The 22,630-nt window shown below is 30.0% G+C and overlaps 6 protein-coding genes across 6 annotated transcripts in view; 5 read left to right on the forward strand and 1 right to left on the reverse strand.

The window, feature by feature from the left end:
- Positions 1-5,421, forward strand: part of LOC117240036 (netrin-1-like) — a 110,792-nt gene extending 105,371 nt beyond the window's left edge. Inside the window, exon 7 of the mRNA XM_033505885.1 lies at positions 141-5,421. Within this exon, the coding sequence (XP_033361776.1) occupies positions 141-285 (145 nt within the window). The 3' untranslated portion in view covers positions 286-5,421. The remainder of the gene's footprint in view (positions 1-140) is intronic.
- A 3,548-nt stretch (positions 5,422-8,969) lies between these two features.
- On the forward strand, positions 8,970-10,871 carry LOC117240013 (NADH dehydrogenase [ubiquinone] flavoprotein 2, mitochondrial). The gene is made up of 4 exons (XM_033505841.1): positions 8,970-9,153; positions 9,717-9,779; positions 9,852-10,310; positions 10,443-10,871. Exons 1-4 carry the CDS (start codon positions 9,118-9,120, stop codon positions 10,614-10,616), a joined length of 732 nt encoding a protein of 243 aa, XP_033361732.1. The 5' UTR covers positions 8,970-9,117; the 3' UTR covers positions 10,617-10,871.
- Positions 10,872-11,221: 350 nt separating this feature from the next.
- Positions 11,222-11,903, forward strand: LOC117240014 (mitochondrial import inner membrane translocase subunit Tim8 A-like). Its single transcript, XM_033505842.1, has 2 exons — positions 11,222-11,336; positions 11,689-11,903. The coding sequence occupies exons 1-2, from the start codon at positions 11,250-11,252 to the stop codon at positions 11,881-11,883; spliced, it is 282 nt and encodes a 93-aa protein (XP_033361733.1). The 5' UTR covers positions 11,222-11,249; the 3' UTR covers positions 11,884-11,903.
- A 44-nt stretch (positions 11,904-11,947) lies between these two features.
- On the forward strand, positions 11,948-13,198 carry LOC117240011 (peroxisomal biogenesis factor 3). The gene has a single exon (XM_033505839.1). It carries the CDS (start codon positions 11,992-11,994, stop codon positions 13,108-13,110), a length of 1,119 nt encoding a protein of 372 aa, XP_033361730.1. The 5' UTR covers positions 11,948-11,991; the 3' UTR covers positions 13,111-13,198.
- Positions 13,199-14,314: 1,116 nt separating this feature from the next.
- Positions 14,315-17,113, forward strand: LOC117240010. The gene is made up of 4 exons (XM_033505838.1): positions 14,315-14,976; positions 15,342-15,614; positions 16,229-16,444; positions 16,548-17,113. Exons 1-4 carry the CDS (start codon positions 14,713-14,715, stop codon positions 17,025-17,027), a joined length of 1,233 nt encoding a protein of 410 aa, XP_033361729.1. The 5' UTR covers positions 14,315-14,712; the 3' UTR covers positions 17,028-17,113.
- An 87-nt stretch (positions 17,114-17,200) lies between these two features.
- Positions 17,201-19,514, reverse strand: LOC117240012 (ADP-ribose pyrophosphatase, mitochondrial). The gene is made up of 2 exons (XM_033505840.1): positions 18,510-19,514; positions 17,201-18,407 (listed from the first exon to the last, which is right to left on the reverse strand). The coding sequence occupies exons 1-2, from the start codon at positions 18,766-18,768 to the stop codon at positions 17,773-17,775; spliced, it is 894 nt and encodes a 297-aa protein (XP_033361731.1). The 5' UTR covers positions 18,769-19,514; the 3' UTR covers positions 17,201-17,772.
- Positions 19,515-22,630: the final 3,116 nt, after the last annotated feature.

The following is a 22,630-nucleotide window of genomic DNA, read 5'->3' on the forward strand; positions in this document are numbered from 1 at the left end:
ATAACCTTATGAATTGCATTTTAATTTGTATTTTTTCTCTCTTTTACGCCTACTAAACAAATGAACTGTTAGTTATAAAGCGTTAGGAGATGATAAACAATAACGAATTGATTTTTTAGTTAGACCATTGAAATTTTCAGATCGTACTTGATTCTTGGTCAAGAAAGCGATGGCGGAGGTCAAGGTGGACTGACAGTGACGCAGAGGTCGATTGTGATCGAATGGCGCGACGAGTGGCATCGTCGAATGCGACGCTTCCAGCGGAGGGCAAAATCGTGCCATTGAACTAATTTGCATCACACCAAGGAAAATTAGACGGAGAAAGATTGGGAAGATAGAGCAAGCAGCGGAGAAGAAAAAGATGGAATAAAAGAAAATGAACGAACCAGAGAGATTGAGAAACAGAAGTTAAAACTTTACTCGTATATGTACGTAGAAAAGGATGCACATTCATTTTCAAAACTGCCAATAGCTGTATGTACTCTCGCATACTTATTTCTCGAACGAAATAAAAATACTCGACGACGTCCTAAGATTAATGATAAGTAACAAAGAAACTCAAACGAAATGAAGTGCAAGTGAGAACCCAAATACACGTGAACAGAGCGTAAGTTGGTTTTATATTGCATACAGAGACTTTTAATTTATCAAAGTTAATAAATTGTTTACGTCAAGGATCATCAATATAGAAAGGAAAATCTATACAGAATAAAATGATGAACGGTTTATTTGATAACTTAATTTTATTCGTTAATGTTTTGGTTATTTTTGTTGATTTTTCTGACAAATAATTCCAAATACACGTTAACATACTTCTAAGAGTTTATAACTTTTGTATATTATGTTATACAATTTTTATAAATAAAGCTGTAAATTTGATAAATGTAACAGTCTCGGTGACATATTTTTTTTTGAGCTTAGGATTTTAGTTGGCATGTTCTAAAATTTGCTATATCTGGTCTATATGGAAATATGTACATGTTTCTCACATCTTTGAGAGATAGTAGGTAAATATATGTACGCATCTCTGTATGTATTTTTTATAACTTTTTAAATAATTTAGGTAATAAAACACGTGAAGTATGTATATCTAATTAGAGATTTCTATTATTTTACAATGTATTGTAGAATATGCAACAATTTTCTAGAAATTTGGAAAAATTGTGTATACATATATTGCAACAACATTTCTCACATGCATTTCATCCAACCAAAAATGCAATATTTTGTATTAAATTAGACTTAGTTAGACACTTATATCGATATATGTATACATTTTCTATGAATTTTATAGTTTATATTTTTTTTCTATTCAATTTATATCATAAACCAGAAGAAATTGAGATCGCACTATAACTTACAATAAAGGAAGTTACGTTTTACAAATTATAATTCATAAATTGATTTTTACTACGCTACGTTGCAATTTGAATATCAAGCAACGTATATACTTTACCTTTCTTAAAACCTAACGTTTTTAAGTCCCAAATTTAACATTTTGCTCAAAATGTGCGAAACAAATCGATAAGAATGTTGTATGCCGTTAAATGTATTAATAAAATGAATCAAATGTGCAGTATTCGGTAGTAAATTAGAATTATATGCATATCAGTCGTAACCACCATTTCGTACAAATATGTCATTTTTATAGTTTGTTACGTATAATACAGATACACTACGAATGCGAAGAATATGCAATATTGACACGCGTAATCAAAAGAATAATAATCGGTATAATGATTTTATTAGTAAATTCGTAATACTTTCATTTTTTCTTTTACTTTAATTAAAGATGTGTCAAAAAATAGAAAGAACGCATTCATTTCATGCAATTGGGAAATCTGTTTATTAATTAATAAACTATATATATACATAAGTAACAAAAACTTGTTTCTCTAATTCTTAGGATATGTATAATCTAACTAAAATCAAAGTTTCTATCATCCTTTCTTAGCTTATAAAACACTCATATACGAGTACGTATAGCTATGCAACAAATATGTGCTATAGTACATTCTCTATTGTACCTTGTATTTCTATAATACGCAAATTACGTAAAGTAAATTATTATACAAGCACAATATATTCAATTAAATAACAATACACAATATTATTATATGTATAATTTACATAATAATTGGAAATGTACACAATATTTGTGCACAAACACTGCCTGCAATTTGCCAATATTTATATACGAGAATTCAGATAAACAAGTTTTTACTACCTTATTTTCCTTTTATTTGATGACATGTATGTATACATATTATAAATTCTGTTGAGTTTTATTATTGACAAAAATGTGGACACATGGTGTTTTGTCCAAAAGATTCTTTATGTCATGTACATCAAACTCTTTGGGTTTACAAATCGTTCCTCCAAAGCGATATTTCATCTTATTGCAGTTATGCCACCAGTTAGACTAACAATAAGATTTTACAACGTTGTACATTGTACATGGTCTTTTCCCCGCTCTCAGACTTCCCATTTTTCTCATATAGTATAACCTTCTTTTTTAATTTATTTATTCTTCTCTCATTCGGTTATCACAAATCGATCACATTTATAAAGATATACGCGTACGTTGAATGTAGATTTTCTTGTACATTTTCTATATAAATTATTAAGATTCTTTTCTAGTTGATATTATTATTAGTATTATTATTGGTAGCAGTAGAGATAATAATAGTAGTAACGATTATCGAAGAAATATAGAGGCTAAGCTCGAAATGTGTGGAAATAACTATTCATCGAATGATCGGTTACTACTTGCTGCAAAAAGAATTGTCGTAGCTTCAAATGTTACGATGATTAAAATTAACCTTGTTGTCGTCATAAAATTTGACAAGACATAAAGGGAAACGGTATTTACTTAATTAACGTATATTTAATGCGCTTTAATATGAAATTTCGTACAAAAGGGTATGTGTATATTAGTAATGAGAAATTTCCTTTTATAATTTTACATAACATGAACATAATCAATTGTTCTTCCGAATTTTAAAACTTGTTTTCCCTGCATGTTATTCGTGTATACTTCGACAATAAAAAATAACCCAACTGTGGAAACTTTACAAATGAAATGGGAAACTTTATCGTTAAGTGGAATTAATTATAACAACATTCACATATACAGGTACATTAAATAAAATGATTTATGATAATTGTCCTGCTTAACAAATAAGTTCCTAACAGTGACAGGCACGTACATCTTATAATTTCCCTTAAAAGTTTTTTAAATCAGCTATATCGAAGAAATTTATTTGTAATATTCGACTATTAATTTTCTTATCAACATCTTTCAAATAAACAACAAATATTTTCAATCGTTTCCTAAACTATGATTTTATTTATATTAGCTACATGTATATAGGGTGCTGGATATTCATCCTTTCTTAAATTCGAAACTAAAAGTTTTACCTAATTAACAACTTTTCAATTAATTGCAAGCTTAATGTTTAGCAAAATTTATTTTACCAAGCATTTCTATACATTTTTATTATCATGCACATCAAAATTGAAATTTTGATAGTGAATACAATATATGTATTACTTTTAAGACATTCTGTATGTACTTGTTTATTTCAATACTTGTTAGCGTTTTCTATTTCAAATCGAGAAAATTCTCTTTACAAAAGATCTCTATCGGTCAATCAACTTTGATTAGTTTATAATATTCACGGCTATAAAAATTCCGTCTCGTAAAACGGAACATACGATTCATCATTTTTAACCATGAAAACGTAAAAAACGTAAAAAGAAAATTTACTTCAAAAATATTAGAGAAATTCTTCATTAGTTATTATTAAAACCAATCGAAGCAAAACATCCGTAGCATAATTTAGAATAAAATATCAATTTAAAAAATTTGTGAAAATAATTCCTATTTGTAATAACAATATCTTACCTCCTCGATTGAAGAATGATTAAGCGTCGTTTTATATATCGAAATCAACGATGCATCAATGTACTTACGATATTAATAAATACCGAACGCTGCATGTGTTCATGTGATCGTAATAGCGAACTTATATAAAACCGACGTAAGATGATATACGTACTCTAATCTTCGTTTATGTGACCCTTTTTACGAGGTTTGATAGGTAGAGAAATATTTTTCTAATCATTTGTTTTTTAATTACTTAATCGCTTAAAATGTATTTTCATTCTGATAGAAAGTATCATAAACGAAAAAAAAAAATGTTTTCTATTTGTTTTCCTTAATAAATATTATAAGTATATCTAAAAGAAACTGGATTATTCTCCTAAATTTATGATTTCTATTATAAAAAAAAAACTAAAAAAGAGTCACGTAAATAAAAATTAAAGTAATGAACACGACTAATAATATTCGATTGAAATAACACTGTTCGACATCAACGGCAAGAGAATTTTTGTAAGAGAATCATACTTTAATTATTGTAATCTCATTGTTCGCGAGACGTTATTTCGAAGATTCATTGTTTCCGTCGCCTATGCTATAATTACGTGTATAAAATGTACCAACGTAAAATAGCTTTAGTATAAGTAAAGAATATATCAGCTATTCACGAAATTAGTACATATATTTGAGTGTTAGAAAGAAAGGATATACGTACAGGATGATGTATTACATTACAAGGAAGATCGATCGATCGATGTGGCTTATTATAATATCTCGATCAAATTGCTAAAGATGTCACGGCCGATCGAATTTTGTAATATTACGAGGCATAGTATAAACGCATATTTAATTCTGTTCTATCACTTCGAAATGATTTGAACGCATCTTCCAATCCTTTTATAAGAGACTTAGAAATTAGAATGATGTAACACCTTGATTTTTTGCATTCTGAAAACTATCCTTACACGTTAGGATGATTTAATACTTCGCGTAACTATTTCGTAGCAACAAATAATTAGGTTTATTAAGACGTTTTTATAAAGATGCAACATCGATTGATAACAAAAATTTGTTCTTTATATACATACATATATAGATATATTTGTAAGGCAGATTGCAAAAAATTAACAGTTGAGAACTAACGATCATTCGGTGTCATTACACAAAATAATTACAGCATATGTAGAAGTAAGATGATCTTATTGTTAGTTCCGTTGTTCAATTTCCTTCGAGCGTGTTAAAAGCAAAAACTGCACCGTTTAGTTAAGAATGATTCGCGCGATAGTATTGTAGATGGAAGAATACCGATTACAGGTCCGAGATTTTACGAAATTCTTGACCAGTTGTATGTATATCGTAGAATATACACGATATCACAGTAAGTGTGCTATTTATACCTCTACATTATTAATCGATTACTGTTGTACCACGATTACGATTTAGATTCGATTAAATTATTAAGTGTATCGTTGTGTATTGTGGTGTAATAAATGTGATTAGTTGTATGAATAATAAATACAATGCATAAGGAACATATAGACCTATTGTATTGATTTATTTCTATCTTTCTTATTCATACATATATTTATGTAATAATGCCCACAAATTTCCCAAAATAAATCTATAAACTCCATACATAGATTTCGTTTCCCCTATGAATAAAAAAAATATAATATTAAATATAATATTAAAAACAAATTGGTTTGACCTCTCACATAACGTTTGTATATATTGAAATGTTTCATATCTACTACTATTCCTATATATTATACATTATAATAGTTCTCGAATCAAGAGGATGTGAATCAGTACGTTTGGGATCTTTCGAAAAAGTAGTCATAATTTATAATCATGAATCATAGAGAACAAACATAATACTCTGATGGTATACTATTATTATTTCTATCGGTATTTGCGAAGCATCAACGTGCAATTTAATCGCTTATGAGTCGAGAATAAAATTATTGATCCTTACTTTATTGAAAAATCCTAATCTAAGCAAAGTAAACTAAATTTCTACAGCATTGGAAAAGAAATACTGTTAAGAATTCGAATGCATACTTGGATTAATCACAGATTAAATTGGCTAGATCTTATGAAACATGTTGACAAAATTTGTGAAAATCTATTAACGACACTAGAGAACTGATTATTGTTCGATATATATACATACATATGTATACTTATCTATGAATGACGATGAAAATCGATTTGAAGCAACAAATATTCACTACGATTACATATCCGGAAGTATAATAATTGAACACACTTTGGATAAGCTTCTACAAATTTTTCTTTAAAATATATTTTTTCACCATTTATTCTGTTTTAATAATAATAAGACCTTTTCGATAAATCTTATTAGATTTGTCTTTCCATTCTACTGAAAAATCGGCAAAGAAGTTAAGAAAAAAGATTGTAAGATTCCATCAAATTAAAACAACTAAGAGTGACCTTAAAAACTTCAGAAAAAATAACCTAAATAGCTAACGATAACCTATCTGAGGATAATAATTTAATAATGATTTATATATTTATAGTATTTATATACGTATACACATATAATTTATATTATGTTATAGTATGTTATCATTATATATGTATAATAAATTAAGCATCGTAATTTAATTTAATTTAATTAATGGTTTAATATAATAATACAATTAATATAACAAAATAATTTTTCAAGTTATTTTTTATGTATCATTTAGATAGAATAAATCAATCAATTAATGTTACAATATCCTTTAAACTAATCAATATTCAATCTAAATACGTTAATACTTTTTTATGGTGAATGCAACGATATATTAATTGATATAATGTATGTATAAAAAAAATTTATAGTTCCATTTGTAAGAATGGAAATAAGTTTTAAATATTCAAAATGCTATCCACTTTCGGAGAGGATAGTTACACTAAATCTAAGATCGTACATCATCCGAAATCGTTTAATGTTACCTATTGAAATTCTATACCATCTTCTACCGTATCAGGGCTGTAACTTGCCCAGTGCAAAGGAGGCTGTGTAACATCACTTGTACATATAAACTCCTCGTCAAAGAGATAGCCTAGGTGTGCTATCTTTAATTTCTCAATGAGCGTGCAAAGTTTTTCGTCTGTAACGTATAATATCAAAACATTATGAGCTCGGAATATGCGGTTCGTTATGGTAAAGAGAAGAGTACTGGTCGGCCGTCATCGTTATCCGATTGTGATAAGCGAGCAATTTTGGGTGTAGCTTCCAACTCGCAGTTAACAACAAAGCGAATACTGGAAAAATCTAGTGTTAGTGCCAGTGTTTCACGTGTTCGTCAAGTTCCACTAGCCTGCAAAGATATTAAGAGGCTAAAATTGAAAAAGAAACCTTCGTTAACAACGAAACACAAAGTAGAACGTTTACGCTTTGCAAAAGAAAGAATGCATTGGAAAAAGAAATGGAGAAGGGTACTTGTTGTTATTTATTTATTCAGATGTAGGATCACAATAGCTATTATTTTGTTCTTTGGATAAATCTATCACACCGTTCAAAAAAACTTTTATTACACTTTCTTACATGGACTAGGGATAAAAACAAAAGAACATCTTAAACCTATCGATTAAATCTATCGATTGTATCTAGAACTATCTTCTAGTTACTATTTCTTGTAACTAACGCATCTGCATACGGATGGCGAGCACGAACTCACGTTGTCATTTTCAACAATACTATTTTCAGACGAAAGAGATTCAACTTGGATGGTCCTGATGGTTTCCAATATTATTTTCATAACGTAAGAAAAGAGGCAATGTCAGCAATTCGACGACAAATGGGAGGAGGCAGCGTGATGGTTTGAGCCGGCATCGGTTATTTCGGCAAAACAAGTATCAAGTTCATCGATGGGACAATGAATAGTGTCCGATATATAAATTTAATCAAAGAACAAATAAATAATCATGCAGAACGCATTTCTGGACCTAATTATATCTTTCAACAAGATAATGCATCTGTACACATATCAAGATTGGTCCAATCTTATTTTAATGAAAATAATATATCTATCTTGCCGTAGCCTGCACGCTTCACGGCGTGTACGCGAATGAAAAGCAGTATCAACACGTACAAGAATTAAAAAATGCAATTGTACGCGAATGGGATACGTTAAGTCAAAATTATATCCAGAAACTATATAAATCGATAGCAAACCGTACAATAGAAAGTAATAGAAAATAAAGGGGGATGTACCTATTATTAAATAAGTATATATGTTTGATAAGTAATTATTGTTAGTTACAATTTATGTTGATTATTATTTTCTTCTTGTACATGTGCTATCATTTCGTTCTTAAAATAAAACAATTTTTTTTTGATACACACTAAACCTCATAATATTTTTAATTATTTTTAACAAACCGCATATTCCGAGCTCATAATGTTTTGATATTATACGTTACAGACGAAAAACTTTGCACGCGTCATTGAGAAATTAAAGATAGCACACCTCTTTGACGAGGAATGTATTTGTACATCAACAAAACATAGGATTTATCAAAAATTTTAAATAAAAATACATAATAAAATATTGATGAAAGAACAGTATGGAGCTATTCGTTTAAATTTGTTACAAGCATTTTTGCAATTGCTAAGCGGAATGATAAATAATATGTATCTAACGTCACAAAGAAAATCGCGTTTGTACTTAGGAGAAAAGTGAAATCGTAGAAAGATAAATATTTCTATTGGGTTGATGAGTGACTAAGTGATGGCGGATTTTGTCATTAGGTGATAATTTTTATTTAGTAATTTATACTTCTGATTCGAATTATAAGTCAGCCTTTGGTCTAATTTAGAAACACAAATACAACTTAATTAGTAATTGCAATATTAATATTGCAATTAGTAATATTGCAATAAGTAATTCTCATAATTTCATTTGAATTATTTTATATGTATTTTTTAGTTTTTGTCATGTTCAGATATTATTCTCAGTTTCTCTTACGTTTTATATTAACTCTAATACAAACTACAATACAATTGTTATTCTCACTTATTATATACGTATATGCACATGTGATGATTTAAAATTAGCGCTAATTTGAAAATGGCAGTTTTTAATTTTGAATCGACCCAACAGGTGACGCTCTAAGCGAAGAAATGTGATTTATCTCAAATTGCGATTTAAATATTTATTTCGCAGAAACAAAAAAGTGAAGCGAACAACTGTTAACAATAAATATACAATAATCTTAAAACCATGTTTTTACCTTTGCGTATAATTCATACTCTTGCCGTAAGTTTTATATAGCCTAATTCCTAGTATTATAACCTCTTTCATAATATTATATAATTTTGTTTATTTATATAAATTTACTGCATATTTTACAGTAATAAAATACATTTAAAATGATATCATGAAATTAGTTTTCCTTATCTTTACTTGTTTAAAGTAACTACTTAAAAATATAAAAGGATTTTAATAACCAATGTCAAATAATTTTAAGTTTTATTTATGCTATTGATATTATTATGAAAAATATATTATTATCCATATGCACATATCAATTTATATGGTCCAAATTTTTTCACATACTTCATTATCATTTAATAAATATTTTACATTATATTTCGGAATCCTAATTTATGATCAAATTAAAATTAACATTGATAAAATGTCTTCCTGTTTCTTCTAAAAATAAAAACATTCTGTGAAACAAGTAGGTAATGTAATTTTTTTCATTGTTTTAAACATATTGTATTTTAAATACTTCACAGATCACAAAGTATAGTTATCTGACATCTAATAAATTCTTTTGAATAATTTGTATTATTTATTTACTTTTTTTGACTAAACAGAATTGCAAGAACGCTAGAGGATTACATACTTCAACCATTCGCATCTCAGATCAGTTATTTATTGTATGTATTATTATATAAATATGAAATTAATGAATGTTTTACACCGATGCTAATTCATTTTATATTGAATAGCATAGAGATAGTGAAGTTGATAATCCAAGTATACCATTTGAATTCAATGAAGCAAACAAGAAACGCATCGCAGCTCTTTTAAAAATTTATCCTGAAGGTCATAAACGTGGTGCGATGATACCTCTGTTAGATCTGGCTCAACGTCAACATGGATGGTTACCTATTTCTGCTATGCACAAAGTAGCGGAAATATTAAATGTCCCTCACATGCGAGTCTATGAAGTTGCAACATTTTATACAATGTTCAATAGAAGACCAATGGGAAAATATCATGTACAAATTTGTACCTGTACTCCATGTTGGTTACGAGATTCCGATTCCATTGTAGAAGCTGTAACTAAAGCTACAAATTGTAAAGTTGGAGAAATGTCTGCAGATAAACTATTTACTGTTTCTGAAGTAGAATGTCTTGGTGCTTGTGCTAATGCGCCAATGTTTCAAGTTAATGATGATTACTATGTAAGTATAATTTTAAAAAATATTTCATAGCCCCAACTAGATAATCCTAATTTGATTTTAAATCCAGGATAAGCCTTAAAATAAATTGAACGTTCATAAAATAAATATAAGTAATATCAGTATCTCTTACAGGAAGATTTAACACCTGAAAGTGCTACAGCTATAATAAATGCATTTAAAAAAGGTGAAAGACCGCCACCAGGACCACAAAATTCTCCTAGATTTGCAGCAGATCCGGCATCTGGTTTAACATCATTGACATCACCACCACCAGGACCTGGATTTGGTGTTAGATCAGATTTATAATTTACCGTATATATAAATAAAACATTGTATAATCTGTAACGGATTTAGTACTGATTGGATGTATAAATAGATTACCTAATATACTATTTAAAAAATATGTATAAGATTTAATCAATTGTATCTTATCATCATCTAGCGGTGAAAAGATAGAACTAATTGATATGTGGCAATTAAAAAAAATAAATTTGTTGACTTCTAGGCAGAATTCTTGAACTTTTGAAGGTTCAAATAAAAATGTGGAACCTAAAGAATTAATTGAGACTAGTTTCATTTAAATATTCTTCCTGGCTTCTAAATTATAAGTTTTAAAAATCGGTCAGTCGGTGGACTATGAGCGAATTTTAGAAGTAACTGACTGAAGTTGGCACGGCACACATCTGAAGTCCGTCACATTATAAATTGCATTTTCTTGATTCTATCTGATTCTATCAAATAATTTAAATTCATAAATACAAAACTTAATACTAACCTTGAATTTTATCATTATTGTTAATTTATTATTATTAATTTGTCCTGACTAAGTTCATTTTCTTAGTAAGTGAAAATTAAAATAAGTTTTGGTATTATAATAATAGTATAATGGTCATATACGATCATTTCAGCTTTAAAAAAAAGTACGGTGAGAATTAAAGAATGACGTTTATGAAGGATCAAAGATCGAAAGGTACGGTCGACGAGCAACTACAAACCTTCATTGAGCGAGAAAGCAAAAATCAACAATTTCAGGTTAGTTTATAAATAAATATTTCTCTTTTAAGTCATTTTAATGTTCCATACAATAATTTTTAATTAATATAATTCCGGAATTAGGAATATTGAAAGTAATATCTATCATCAAACATTAGAAAGTAAAGAATATGCAGGATACTTATTGACTTTTATATTGTATGTAACAACAGTTGTTTTCTTTTGCACTGAATATAAAATTATATCCAAAATAATGTCTTTTAACAGTATGTTAATTTTATATGTTAAGTATTGAGATTAGTTAATTGATTTATAAATACAAAAATATTTTGAAAAAGAAATTGCAATATATTATTGCAAATATATGTAAAGGTAATCTTTTTATTTTCAGAGACTGACATTTAACATAACTGATATTTGCTGGCAACTCTGTATTGGAACACCTGGTAGTTCCTTAAGTTCAACTAATCGAAGTTGTATTGTAAATTGTGTAGAGAGGTTTATTGATACAAGTAACTTTATTGCATATAGATTGAGAAATACAGTTTTAACTAATGCTGCAGAAGTAGACGTGCAATAAATTATTTCATGATTAAGACATTTTCATAGTTAATTGAGCAAAAATATTGTTACTATTTATGATACATAACATTTTGTAAACAACATTTTATACAATTTATGTAAAAAAATGTTTTCAAGTCTTCGTGGATTTGTGAACCGGCATAGACGAAAGTTTATATTGGGAGGTATCGTAGTTGGTGGTGTTATTTTTATCAGATATACAGCACGTAGACTTCGAGAATGGCAAGAGAAAGAAATAAAAGATATGCTGGACAGATCAAAGCGACGTCAATATTTTGAATGTAATGAAAGAACATGCAGTCAGATGATAATGTCTCTTACATTAACTTTAAAAGATTCTATAATAAAAGTTTTGGATACTAATGCTGTTGTAGATAAGCTTAGAAATGGTTGTCCTGATAAAGTAACATGTTGGAATGAATTAAAAGTTTTAGCAATTGCTAGATCTGCCTTAGTAGTTTATTCGTATGCCATGTTAGCAACTTTAATAAGAATTCAATTTAACGTAATGGGTGGTCATGTATACAAGGATATTCAGAATTCTAATGGTACAACAACAGAAAATGTTGTACAAACAAAATATATGTCACTTTCAAGTCACTTTATATACAAAGGAATTAAAAAATTGGGTTTACTCATAAAAGACAAGGTGGCAGAAATAACAGCATCAATTTGTTTGAAAGAAGAATTGAATTTAAGAGACATAGAAGAAATATATTGGGCTTTAACATCTTCTCTTTCTGCAGACAGTTCAAAAGACCCTGTAAAAAATCTTGCTGAATATATGCTATTATCAAATTGCGAGGAAGAACAAACACCTATATTATTAAAATTATTCAATGAAACATTGGATCTTCTAGAAAGTGAAGAAGTACAAAATTTAACACAAAGTAGTATTAGAAGCGGATTTAGTTTACTAGTGGACCACATTTCTGCATTCTTTATTGCTTCTCCTATAGTAGAAAATGGTAAAACTATTCAGAATGGTGTTTCAGTACCAGGAACATCGAGTCAAACTAGCATAAACACAAAGTATGATTCAAATGCGTTTATAAATATTAATAAGGTATCCATGCCAATGGCTAAAATAATACCAATTATAAATGGACAAGTACCAGATAAACCAACATTAAAAGATTTTCAAAGCGATTTGTTACAACGTCTTATAACAAATAACGAACTTAAGACACTTGGAGCAAATATTTATGAGGCATTTAGTTTTTAAAATTAACCACTAAGATATTCATACTGTACACAGAGCACTATATGTATGATATACGAAAATATAGTATGATGAATTGCATTTGATAAAAGTAGCTATAAATACTTCTTTAAACACAAATAATTTTTATTTTAAACAAAATTGTGGAATGAATAACATAGTAAAAGGTTGTAAAAGGATCTCAGCACTTTAATGTTCAACTATATATTTAAAATGTATCATGAGATTCTTATTATTACACATATACACTATAAAAATAGAATTGTAAAGATATTCTAAACTATTTCATTACAATATATAATGTTCTTAAGAAATATGTTTTACTTTTTCACAGATACTTTTTTTTTATATCATTTTCTTTTTATACTATCTTTTTAAACACAGCAAAAATGGACACTTCCATGTAAATGATTTAATATTGCAATAAATGCAACTTGACATTTTTAGACTAATAATTTATTAATATTTAATTTCAACAAAGATGGAAGAAGGCAGTTGTTCATTTAAAAATTTATATTTAAGAATATAATGCATGGCGTATAATATTCGCAAGCATATTACTTTTAAAATGCACTTAGAGCGATTGCGCGCGCAATTTATAGAACAGATTCAAGAATTCTACTTTTTGATATATAGTACAGGGTTACTCGTTTAACTCGGAACCAGCGCTCGTAGGAACATATGATAGTGGCCAATTTGTAGAAAATGATCGTTAGCAAATTTTGAAATATGACATAGAAGAATGTTTAATACGTTAAAAATGAAAATTACCTAATGATACAAAGAAGACCTCGATGTTTATAAGAATGTGAAAATTTTCATTGTAATTCGCTACTAATTTTGATACTTGAACACAATTTTAAATAAAAAAAATTGCGTTCTAATTACATTTCAGGTAAGTATAATTTAAGGTATTAGTTATTAAAAGAAAATAATTGAATTACGTGTGGGAAAAGAACTGGGTGCGCTTGCTTGCTTGGAAGCTCCGGGAGCGCGCAGAGACATAAAATCGTCGCTTTTTCAGCGATTGTCTTCTTCCTATTGTGATGTCAAATTTAAAGTCCTTCGTCGGCGACCAAACCGCTATGTGTTCTAGCCTAATGATGTTTCTAGTAACAGTTCATAGATGGCGAGCGACATTTGATTATAGTAGTACGCATACATGTTACACTATTGCTACTCTCACATGTTCTCGAATGCCGGTTTCTAGATAAGTGAATAACCACGTACATACTAAGGATACTAAGGACACGAGATCCTGCGATACTACATGAAACGACTTCATTGCGACCATATTAGTTTTAGCACTCGCAACACTCAACACTTTGCACTAGTGGACACAATGACAAAACGTGCGAGAATAAAAGGGAGTACAGGAGGGTGAAGTAGACCAGTCGAACGATAGTGGCGCTACATATTGTAGACACAATAAGGTCGCGATCATATCCATAGTATAGTGTCAGTGATTCGACTGTCAGTTTTACTAATCACTTTTACATTTGTGTACCACTTTTTTCATGCTATGTGAATGTACGTAGTTAGAAGCTTTTAACATTATAACTTTTAAAAATTTTAATACTTTCTGTATCATCATCAACTGGCACGATGTGGAAATTAGTAGCTCGTGGTATTCGTGAAACTTTGGAACGACGTGCATGTCGTACAAACGTTTATTGTCAAACGCCTCAAGAATCGAATACAAAAAATGAGACTAAAGTCAATTTGACGTGTAATCATAAATTGTTATTACCATCTTTTCCTGTTTTTAATAAAGAATTTTGTGGATCAACAAAAGCTAGTGGTACAAAAGACAAAGATCGTGATTCCAAATGGAATACAAAATACACTTGGTCAGAAGCTATAGGATGGGTAAATTGCGCCTTCTGTTTGTTTTTCTTATCTATAATCCTTTCATCTAATATATTCTTTGAGAAAAACTTAAAACTCTTTTTAAAATTATATATGTAAAATTCCACTTTGTGATATATTTTATATTTAGATTTTTGCTGAATATATATATTTAGCTTTGTTTTCATTTCTCTCTTTCTTTCTTGATATTCTTTATATTAAATTACAATAAAGTCTAAACTTTCATAGAAATCGCATTCAAAATTTCAAATTAGATTATATTTTAGTAAATGTGCTTTTCTTATAAAATTTAATTTATTATGTTAATAGCAATAATTAAATTACTTTTATTTTCTAAATAAATAATATGGTAATTTTTTTAATAGACAAGTGTATTAGCTGTTGGATGGGTGGTATGCCAAACATTATGTCTTCGCAGAAGGCTCTTTGAAAAAGAAAAAGTTGATTCCTTAAAAAACAAACTATTACAAGTTCCAGAAGTACATACTTCTTATTTACTTGATGAAGTATTAAATTTAAAACCAAAACACATTTTACCTATTATTAATTGTATCGCCAATAATAAAATACACGCTCAAGAAAACAATGAAGCAGAATGGAAACCAGAAAAGCCATTTGGGCCTATCACCATTGAAGAGGTGACAATGTTATTCTGCAGGCATTGTAATTAACAACTGACAAAACAATTTGTAATAGAGAGCAGATAACATTCTTCAATTAAAGTAATATTTACATTTAGACATTATATCATATATTGTAATTCTTAATGGTCTATATATTTATTTCATACAAATTTATAATAAAACTTTAATTTGCTTAATGTTACATATATATATCTAATGAGATTTCATTATGGTTTCAGTACTTCACTTTATAATCAGTGGTTTAATAAATAATTTTAATTTTAAATATTTAATTGTAAATTATCGTTTAATGATATAATATGTAAAATTATAAAAAAGCAAAACATAATGGATATAAGACTGACAAATTTTTTGTTGCATCTCCTTTCCAAAACATATTCTTATTCACTTAATATTGAAATTTTATTCTAAAAGTAACAAACTGTCAAATTTTATTTGCCACGACTATAATTTTATTTCATATATATTACAAGACTATACAAAAGCAGAATATAATTTTGGTTATTTTAGAATTAGCTGTTTTCAGCTTTTTCTATCTTGATTATAAACCTATCTAAAATTAAAAAAAATCTTTTTAAAAAAGTTTTTTATTCTTTATACATTCTCAGGCTTTAAAAGAAGCTACCAAAGAATTTGCCAATACTCATAAATTAACTGTGGCTGAATTTGAACTTCAATACGGTTTGAAAGCTTTAGAAGAGAGACGTTATAAAGATGCTATAAAACATTTTACTGCTGGTGCAAGTTTATCATCTGCTGCTAGTATGTTCAATTTAGGACTGTGTCACGAATTAGGACTTGGAACATTGGTTGATCACACGCAGGTATAATATGTTAAAAGTATACATATTTTAGTATGGAAATTACAAGTTGTTACGTAAAGAATACAAAATTCTACATCTTATTAAATTTTATATTTTTTTTTAGGCTGCCAAACATTATAATGATGCAGCAGAACGAGGTCATGCAGATGCTATATATAATTTAGGAGTTTTTCATGCTCAAGGCAGAGGTGGTTTTACAGTAGATATTGATAGAGCTCGAAGTTATTTTATTAAAGCAGCAAAGTTAGGACAAAGACAAGCGCAACATGCGCTAGATTTAGAGAAACATTATTACCAAGTTAAACGAAAAGAAATTGATACAATTCTTCCGAATGAGTGTACAAATATCTTACAGCATATGCGAAATAATGAGGATATGAATCATATTCTTAGAAAGCTAATTAATTATAATAATGTATTATATACACAATCAGAAGCAGAATTTTTAGAAGATTCTGATCATAAGCAAACCATGGTAGAATGTACGAATTCTATAGAATTAGTTTTCAATATTTTTGGGTTAAGTAAACGAAATATATTACCTGTCTCTGTGGAGTCAAATAATTGTAATGTGACATGCTAGAATGTAGCAAAATTATTAAAAGTAAAAATGAAATGTAATGTTTCGTGTATTTGAGATATGCTATAAACATTTTTTTTTATAACGTTTACGTCAATTATATTATGAATTATCAAGATTAAAAATAAAAATATTAATTGACTAATTGTATAACAAAATTTATTCAGGATATACAGTATTTTTAAAAAAAATGTTTATTTAGTAGAACATCCTGCCAAGAGTTGTTTTAAGACATTCATGAAATAAAATTTGTGATCTGGAGGTATCGTAATACATATAAAAGTATTTTTATGTATGCCATTTATATTATATTTATATCTTTTTCCATTTATATTACATATTTATAAACAAATATCTCCTTTTTATGACTTATTTTTGGTAAGATACTTAGTTTAATGAGGAGTTACGAAGTTTTTAATGATACTTTAATTTATAGACTTTTAAAAAATATATTGTTATCTATGATGAATATATACATTGTACATGTATATTTAGAATATAATATGTTATCAACTAATTCTGCTTTATGGAACACATGTGCAGTGGAAGAGTTTATTATGATAATTATCATCAGTAACTGTTTTCATTTTATAATATGTGATTTTATTCTTTTTCTACAAACTGATACATACAAATTGTCATATTTTCCTGTATGTATATAAACGTTCTCGATCAATTTTGTAATCTTCAATATAATAAAAGATGAAAATAATTAAGCCTGTTCTATTTACTAAAAATTTTAATGTCTTTACCAATGTGCATTACGTTTTTCTGCTGTTTTTCTGATAAACTCACTCTGATTAGCATATAAGTTCAAATTTCTATCAATATCCATCCAACGTACATTAAGTGCATCATCACCAGCCACTAGCTTTATATTTCCAAGAACATTATTATCATGATCATGAAAATTTAAAGCTACGGTTTCCATCCAAGCATTATCAGTATTTCTAGGATCATCTACATATCCTTTATAAATTTCTTCTCCCTGTTCAAAAAATTTTCTCATAGATTTTTCTAATTCTTCATTTTCTGCTCTATCCCTTTTTAAAGAATTCATGGCTTCTTCCATGAATTCTCTTTTTAAAGTTCTTGAGACTGTTTCACCTGGATCAACCATTCCACCAGGAATAGCCCATTCTCCAGAATCTTGTCTTTGTATAGCAACGAATTCCAAAATTGGTTTATTTGTATCTTTGTTTATTTCTGTTACACCTGTAATATCCTGTTTCCAACGGGTCACAATTGGATCTGCTGCATGATTTGGCCCCCATCGTCCTAAGAGACCACGTCCTATGATACCAGTACGACCAATGGGATTTAAAGGACAACCATCTTTGTTTATAACATAGTCATTTGTAAAACTCCTACGATTAACATTTCCTGTTGACAATAAATTAATACATATTTAAAAATATTATAATGCGCAGAGTAAAATTTGAATAGTGATTGATCAAATATGTAAAGCTTTTATGAATTGTTTACCATCAACAGCATTCCATTTTGGTTGAAATGAAATATCATCAATTTCCAAATCTGCCCATGGTTTTCCCTTGAGACTCGGAGCGGTATATTCAATTGGCTTATATTCTGGATATTCAATGTTCCATGCCACTTTATTTTCAGGTACTTCGAAACGTTTTACATTACTAGATGGATAGAAACCTTGCCTGCATTTATAATGAATCATTCTAATAATTATCATCCGCATAAAGTAAAACAAACTACTTTTAAGTTCGATCATAAAGTTAAATATTATTGAGTATCGTGATACTCTTGATCATTATGCTTGCTATACGTTTAAAAATAAAACAGTTGTCAATCATCGTCAGTTATCTCTCTCTCTCTTTCTTTTACTCTTCGAATCTTTTATCAAGACAAGTAGCTATATACAAGCACTGACAAGGTATTAAAGGAGTAGACGTGACATTTAATAACTCTTCGTATCCTACGTTTTGGTGTCACCTAACCCCCATATCATTTCCGTGTCACATACGACGTTATTGGTTTAATATAAAATAAGATACTAGCGCTACTGGAGCGGTAGGAATTATAATTAAATCAATGGTCAACATAATTACAATCGAGAATGATCTCAATCATTTACATTTAGTTAATGAGAATAGTGGTTGTTAGTCTTCGCGGAGACTACGATGTTTCACCACGTGAGAGACATTGTAGACAGTCGGGTATTGATTAAAATTAATTGCTATTTATCGCTTGCTTTTTATACATTATGTGTATATATTAAATGTTTATTGTGCACTTACAATTTTGTTATAATATGTAGTGTAGAACGTATAGTGCATAATTTTATATAATTTTGCTCGCTTGTTTAGTTCAAAATAACATTATGAAACACATCATAAGAAATACATGTATTCCAATTGCGATTTAACAAACCATAATACAACGGACATCACCAGTTTTCATTGTTTCGTAGTGAATGATAGTGATAGATACATAACGTGGTGATTTATTTCATTTGTCTTGATTTACACTTTTTTTACCCTTGCAACGTTTGTAACAGTGGTAACAATATACAGGCATAATATATAGTCTTTGTTTCTGATACACTAGTGTCAGATATCAATTGTTGCTTTCCGTTAAAATAAATATACCATTATTAGATATTCTTTTTAACATTTTACTGACCGCTAGCTGTTCAACAGCATACGCACGTCTGACCGGCAGCTCAAGCGCAGATTCTCCCTAGCGCCGGCTCTGTTTCGGTTTAGACTCCCCAATACCATTCTTTTCGTTCATCGTGAACGGTAAATTTTTTCAATTAATTTAAATTAAATTAATAAAACTGTGGGAGCTTACAAAGCGACGCAACTGAGCAAGGTACCTTAGTACTAAATAACAAATGCTCAAATAATGAAACAGATTGTCGGCGAGAAAAAGCCGATTAATAGGCTATTGGTCCGTAAGCGTCGACGACAAAAAATCGATTAATCGACTATCAGTCGGTAAAGTGTTAACATGCCGATCCGTATCTTTATAATTTTGTAGAATCTTCAACCTGAAAATGTCGCTACAAAATAGAAAAGGAAGAGCAATTTGCTACAATTCAGAAACGGACTCGGATCACTATAATATACAAAACATTTTTTTTTTTTTTTATTTATTTGTTGAAATTACAATCAATTCTCGCGTTGAGAATTTTCAGTAATTTTTCTGACGTGGCGCAGTGACATGGCTGTTTATTTACAATAAGTTAATACTTATTATAGATAGGTATAATTTATAAGTATTATAAGTAAGTGCATATGCTTAATTTGGATAATTAAATGAATCTGACGTTTAGGTCTAGCGGGTAGTGCCTCTTCAGCCTGCGAGTCTGGTCCGTCGTATCGAGTAGTCCAGTGATTAGGGGGTTTCGGTGTTTGTTGATTCTTTTGCTGTATCTGTTGCTATATTTTGCTATTTCCTCTTTGACGGTGGGTATCTTGAGGTCGCGGTGTATTGTTTCATTGGTTACATACCAAGGTGCGTCAATTAGGGATCTTAGCGTTTTCGATTGAAAGCGTTGGAGTATTTCAATGTTGGAGTTACTTGCTGTTCCCCATAGTTGGATTCCGTAGGTCCAGACAGGTTTTATTACGGTCTTGTAGAGGGTAATTTTATTCTGTATATTTAGTTTGGAGCGTCGGCCCGTGAGCCAATAGAGTTTTTTTAGTTTGTCCTTTAGTTGCTTCCTTTTATCTGAGATGTGTGTCTTCCACGTTAGTCTCCTGTCCAGGGTCATGCCCAGGTATCGGACTGTGTCCCTGCTAGGAACTGTTGCATTGTTGATGGTGACCTGGGGGCAGGTTTGTTTTCGGAGCGTGAAGGTTACATGTGAGGATTTCTTTTCGTTGACTTTGAAGCCCCATTTGTGAAACCACTTTTCCATGGAGTCGAGACTTCGCTGGAGAGTGGATGAGGCTATTACCGGGTCAGCGTGGGAAGCTAATAGCGCTGTGTCGTCTGCAAATGTCGCTATTGTTATATCATTTGATATAGGTAGGTCGGCAGTGTAGATGGAGTACAGTAGGGGTCCGAGGACACTACCTTGGGGTATGCCGGCTTCTATTGGGAATGTTGCGGAAGTGGCGTCTAGGTATTTAACCATGAATTGCCTATTGGTTAGGTAAGATTTTAGGATGGAGTAGTAGGGGTGGGGTAGGATCTTTTTAAGTTTGTATAGTAGCCCTTCATGCCATACTTTATCGAATGCCTGTTGGATGTCTAGGAAGACCGCTGAGCAATATTTTTTCTTTTCGAGTGTTAGCCAAACCCTTGAAAGAAAAAAATATTGCTCAGCGGTATTCCTAGACATTCAACAGGAATTCGACAAAGTATGGCATGAAGGGCTATTATACAAACTTAAAAAAATCCTACTACACACCTACTACTCCATCCTAAAGTCTTACCTAACCAATATACAATTCATGGTTAAATGCTTGGACGCCACTTTCACAACATTCCCAATAGAATCTGACATACCCCAAGGTAGTGTCCTCGGACCCCTGTTGTTCTCCATATACACTGCCGATTTACCTATATCAACAGAGATAACAATAGCAACATTTGCTGACGACACAGCGCTATTAGCTTCCCACGCAGATCCGATAATTGCTTCATCCACTCTCCAGCGATGCCTCGACTCCATGGAAAAGTGGTTTCATAAATGGGGCTTCAAAATTAATGAAAAAAAATCCACACATGTAACCTTCATGCTCCGGAACAAACCTGCCCCGAGGTCACCATCAACAATACAACAATTCCTAGCAGAGACTCAGTCAGATATCTGGGCATGACCCTGGACAGGAGATTAACCTGGGAAAACCACATCACAGACAAAACGAAGCAACTAAAGGACAAAGTCAAAAAATTCTATTGGCTCACTGGCCGACGATCCAAATTAAACACACAGAATAAAATTATTCTCTATAAGACTGTAATAAAACCTGTTTGGACCTACGGAATCCAACTATGGAAAACAGCAAGTAATTCCAACATTGAAATACTTCAACGCTTCCAATCGAAAACGCTAAGATCCATTATAAATGCACCCTGGTATGTCACCAATGAACTAATACATCGCGACCTCAAGATACCAACAGTCAAAGAGGAAATAGCAAAATATAGCGACAGATATAGCAAAAGAATCAACAAACATCGAAATCCCCTAATTCCTGGACTACTTGATACGTCGGACCAGATCCGCAGGCTGAAGAGACACTACCCGCTAGACCTAAACGTTAGATTCAATTAGTTATCTAAATTAAGTAATATTTACTTATTTATAATACTTACTTATAAATTATATTTATCTATAATAAGTATTAACTTATTGTAAATAATTAGCCATGTCACTGCGCCACGCCAGAAAAAATTACTGAAAATTCTCAGTGCGAGAATCGATTGTAAATTTTAATAAATAAATAAAAAAAAACGTGTATCCTATCCTAAACAGGATAGAAACATGCGACTTCTCATTCATAGATAACGTTAAGCATCGCGAAATTCAACTGCTTCCCACCATCAATTGTCATGTCACGATGAAACGTATTGGCACTTACTAGTAAAACGTACTTCGTGAAATATGAATTAATTGT

Source organism: Bombus vosnesenskii, unplaced genomic scaffold (genome assembly GCF_011952255.1).
Source record: "Bombus vosnesenskii isolate JDL3184/JDL3185 unplaced genomic scaffold, Bvos_JDL3184-5_v1.1 scf7180000014535, whole genome shotgun sequence".
Lineage (NCBI taxonomy): Eukaryota > Metazoa > Arthropoda > Insecta > Hymenoptera > Apidae > Bombus > Bombus vosnesenskii.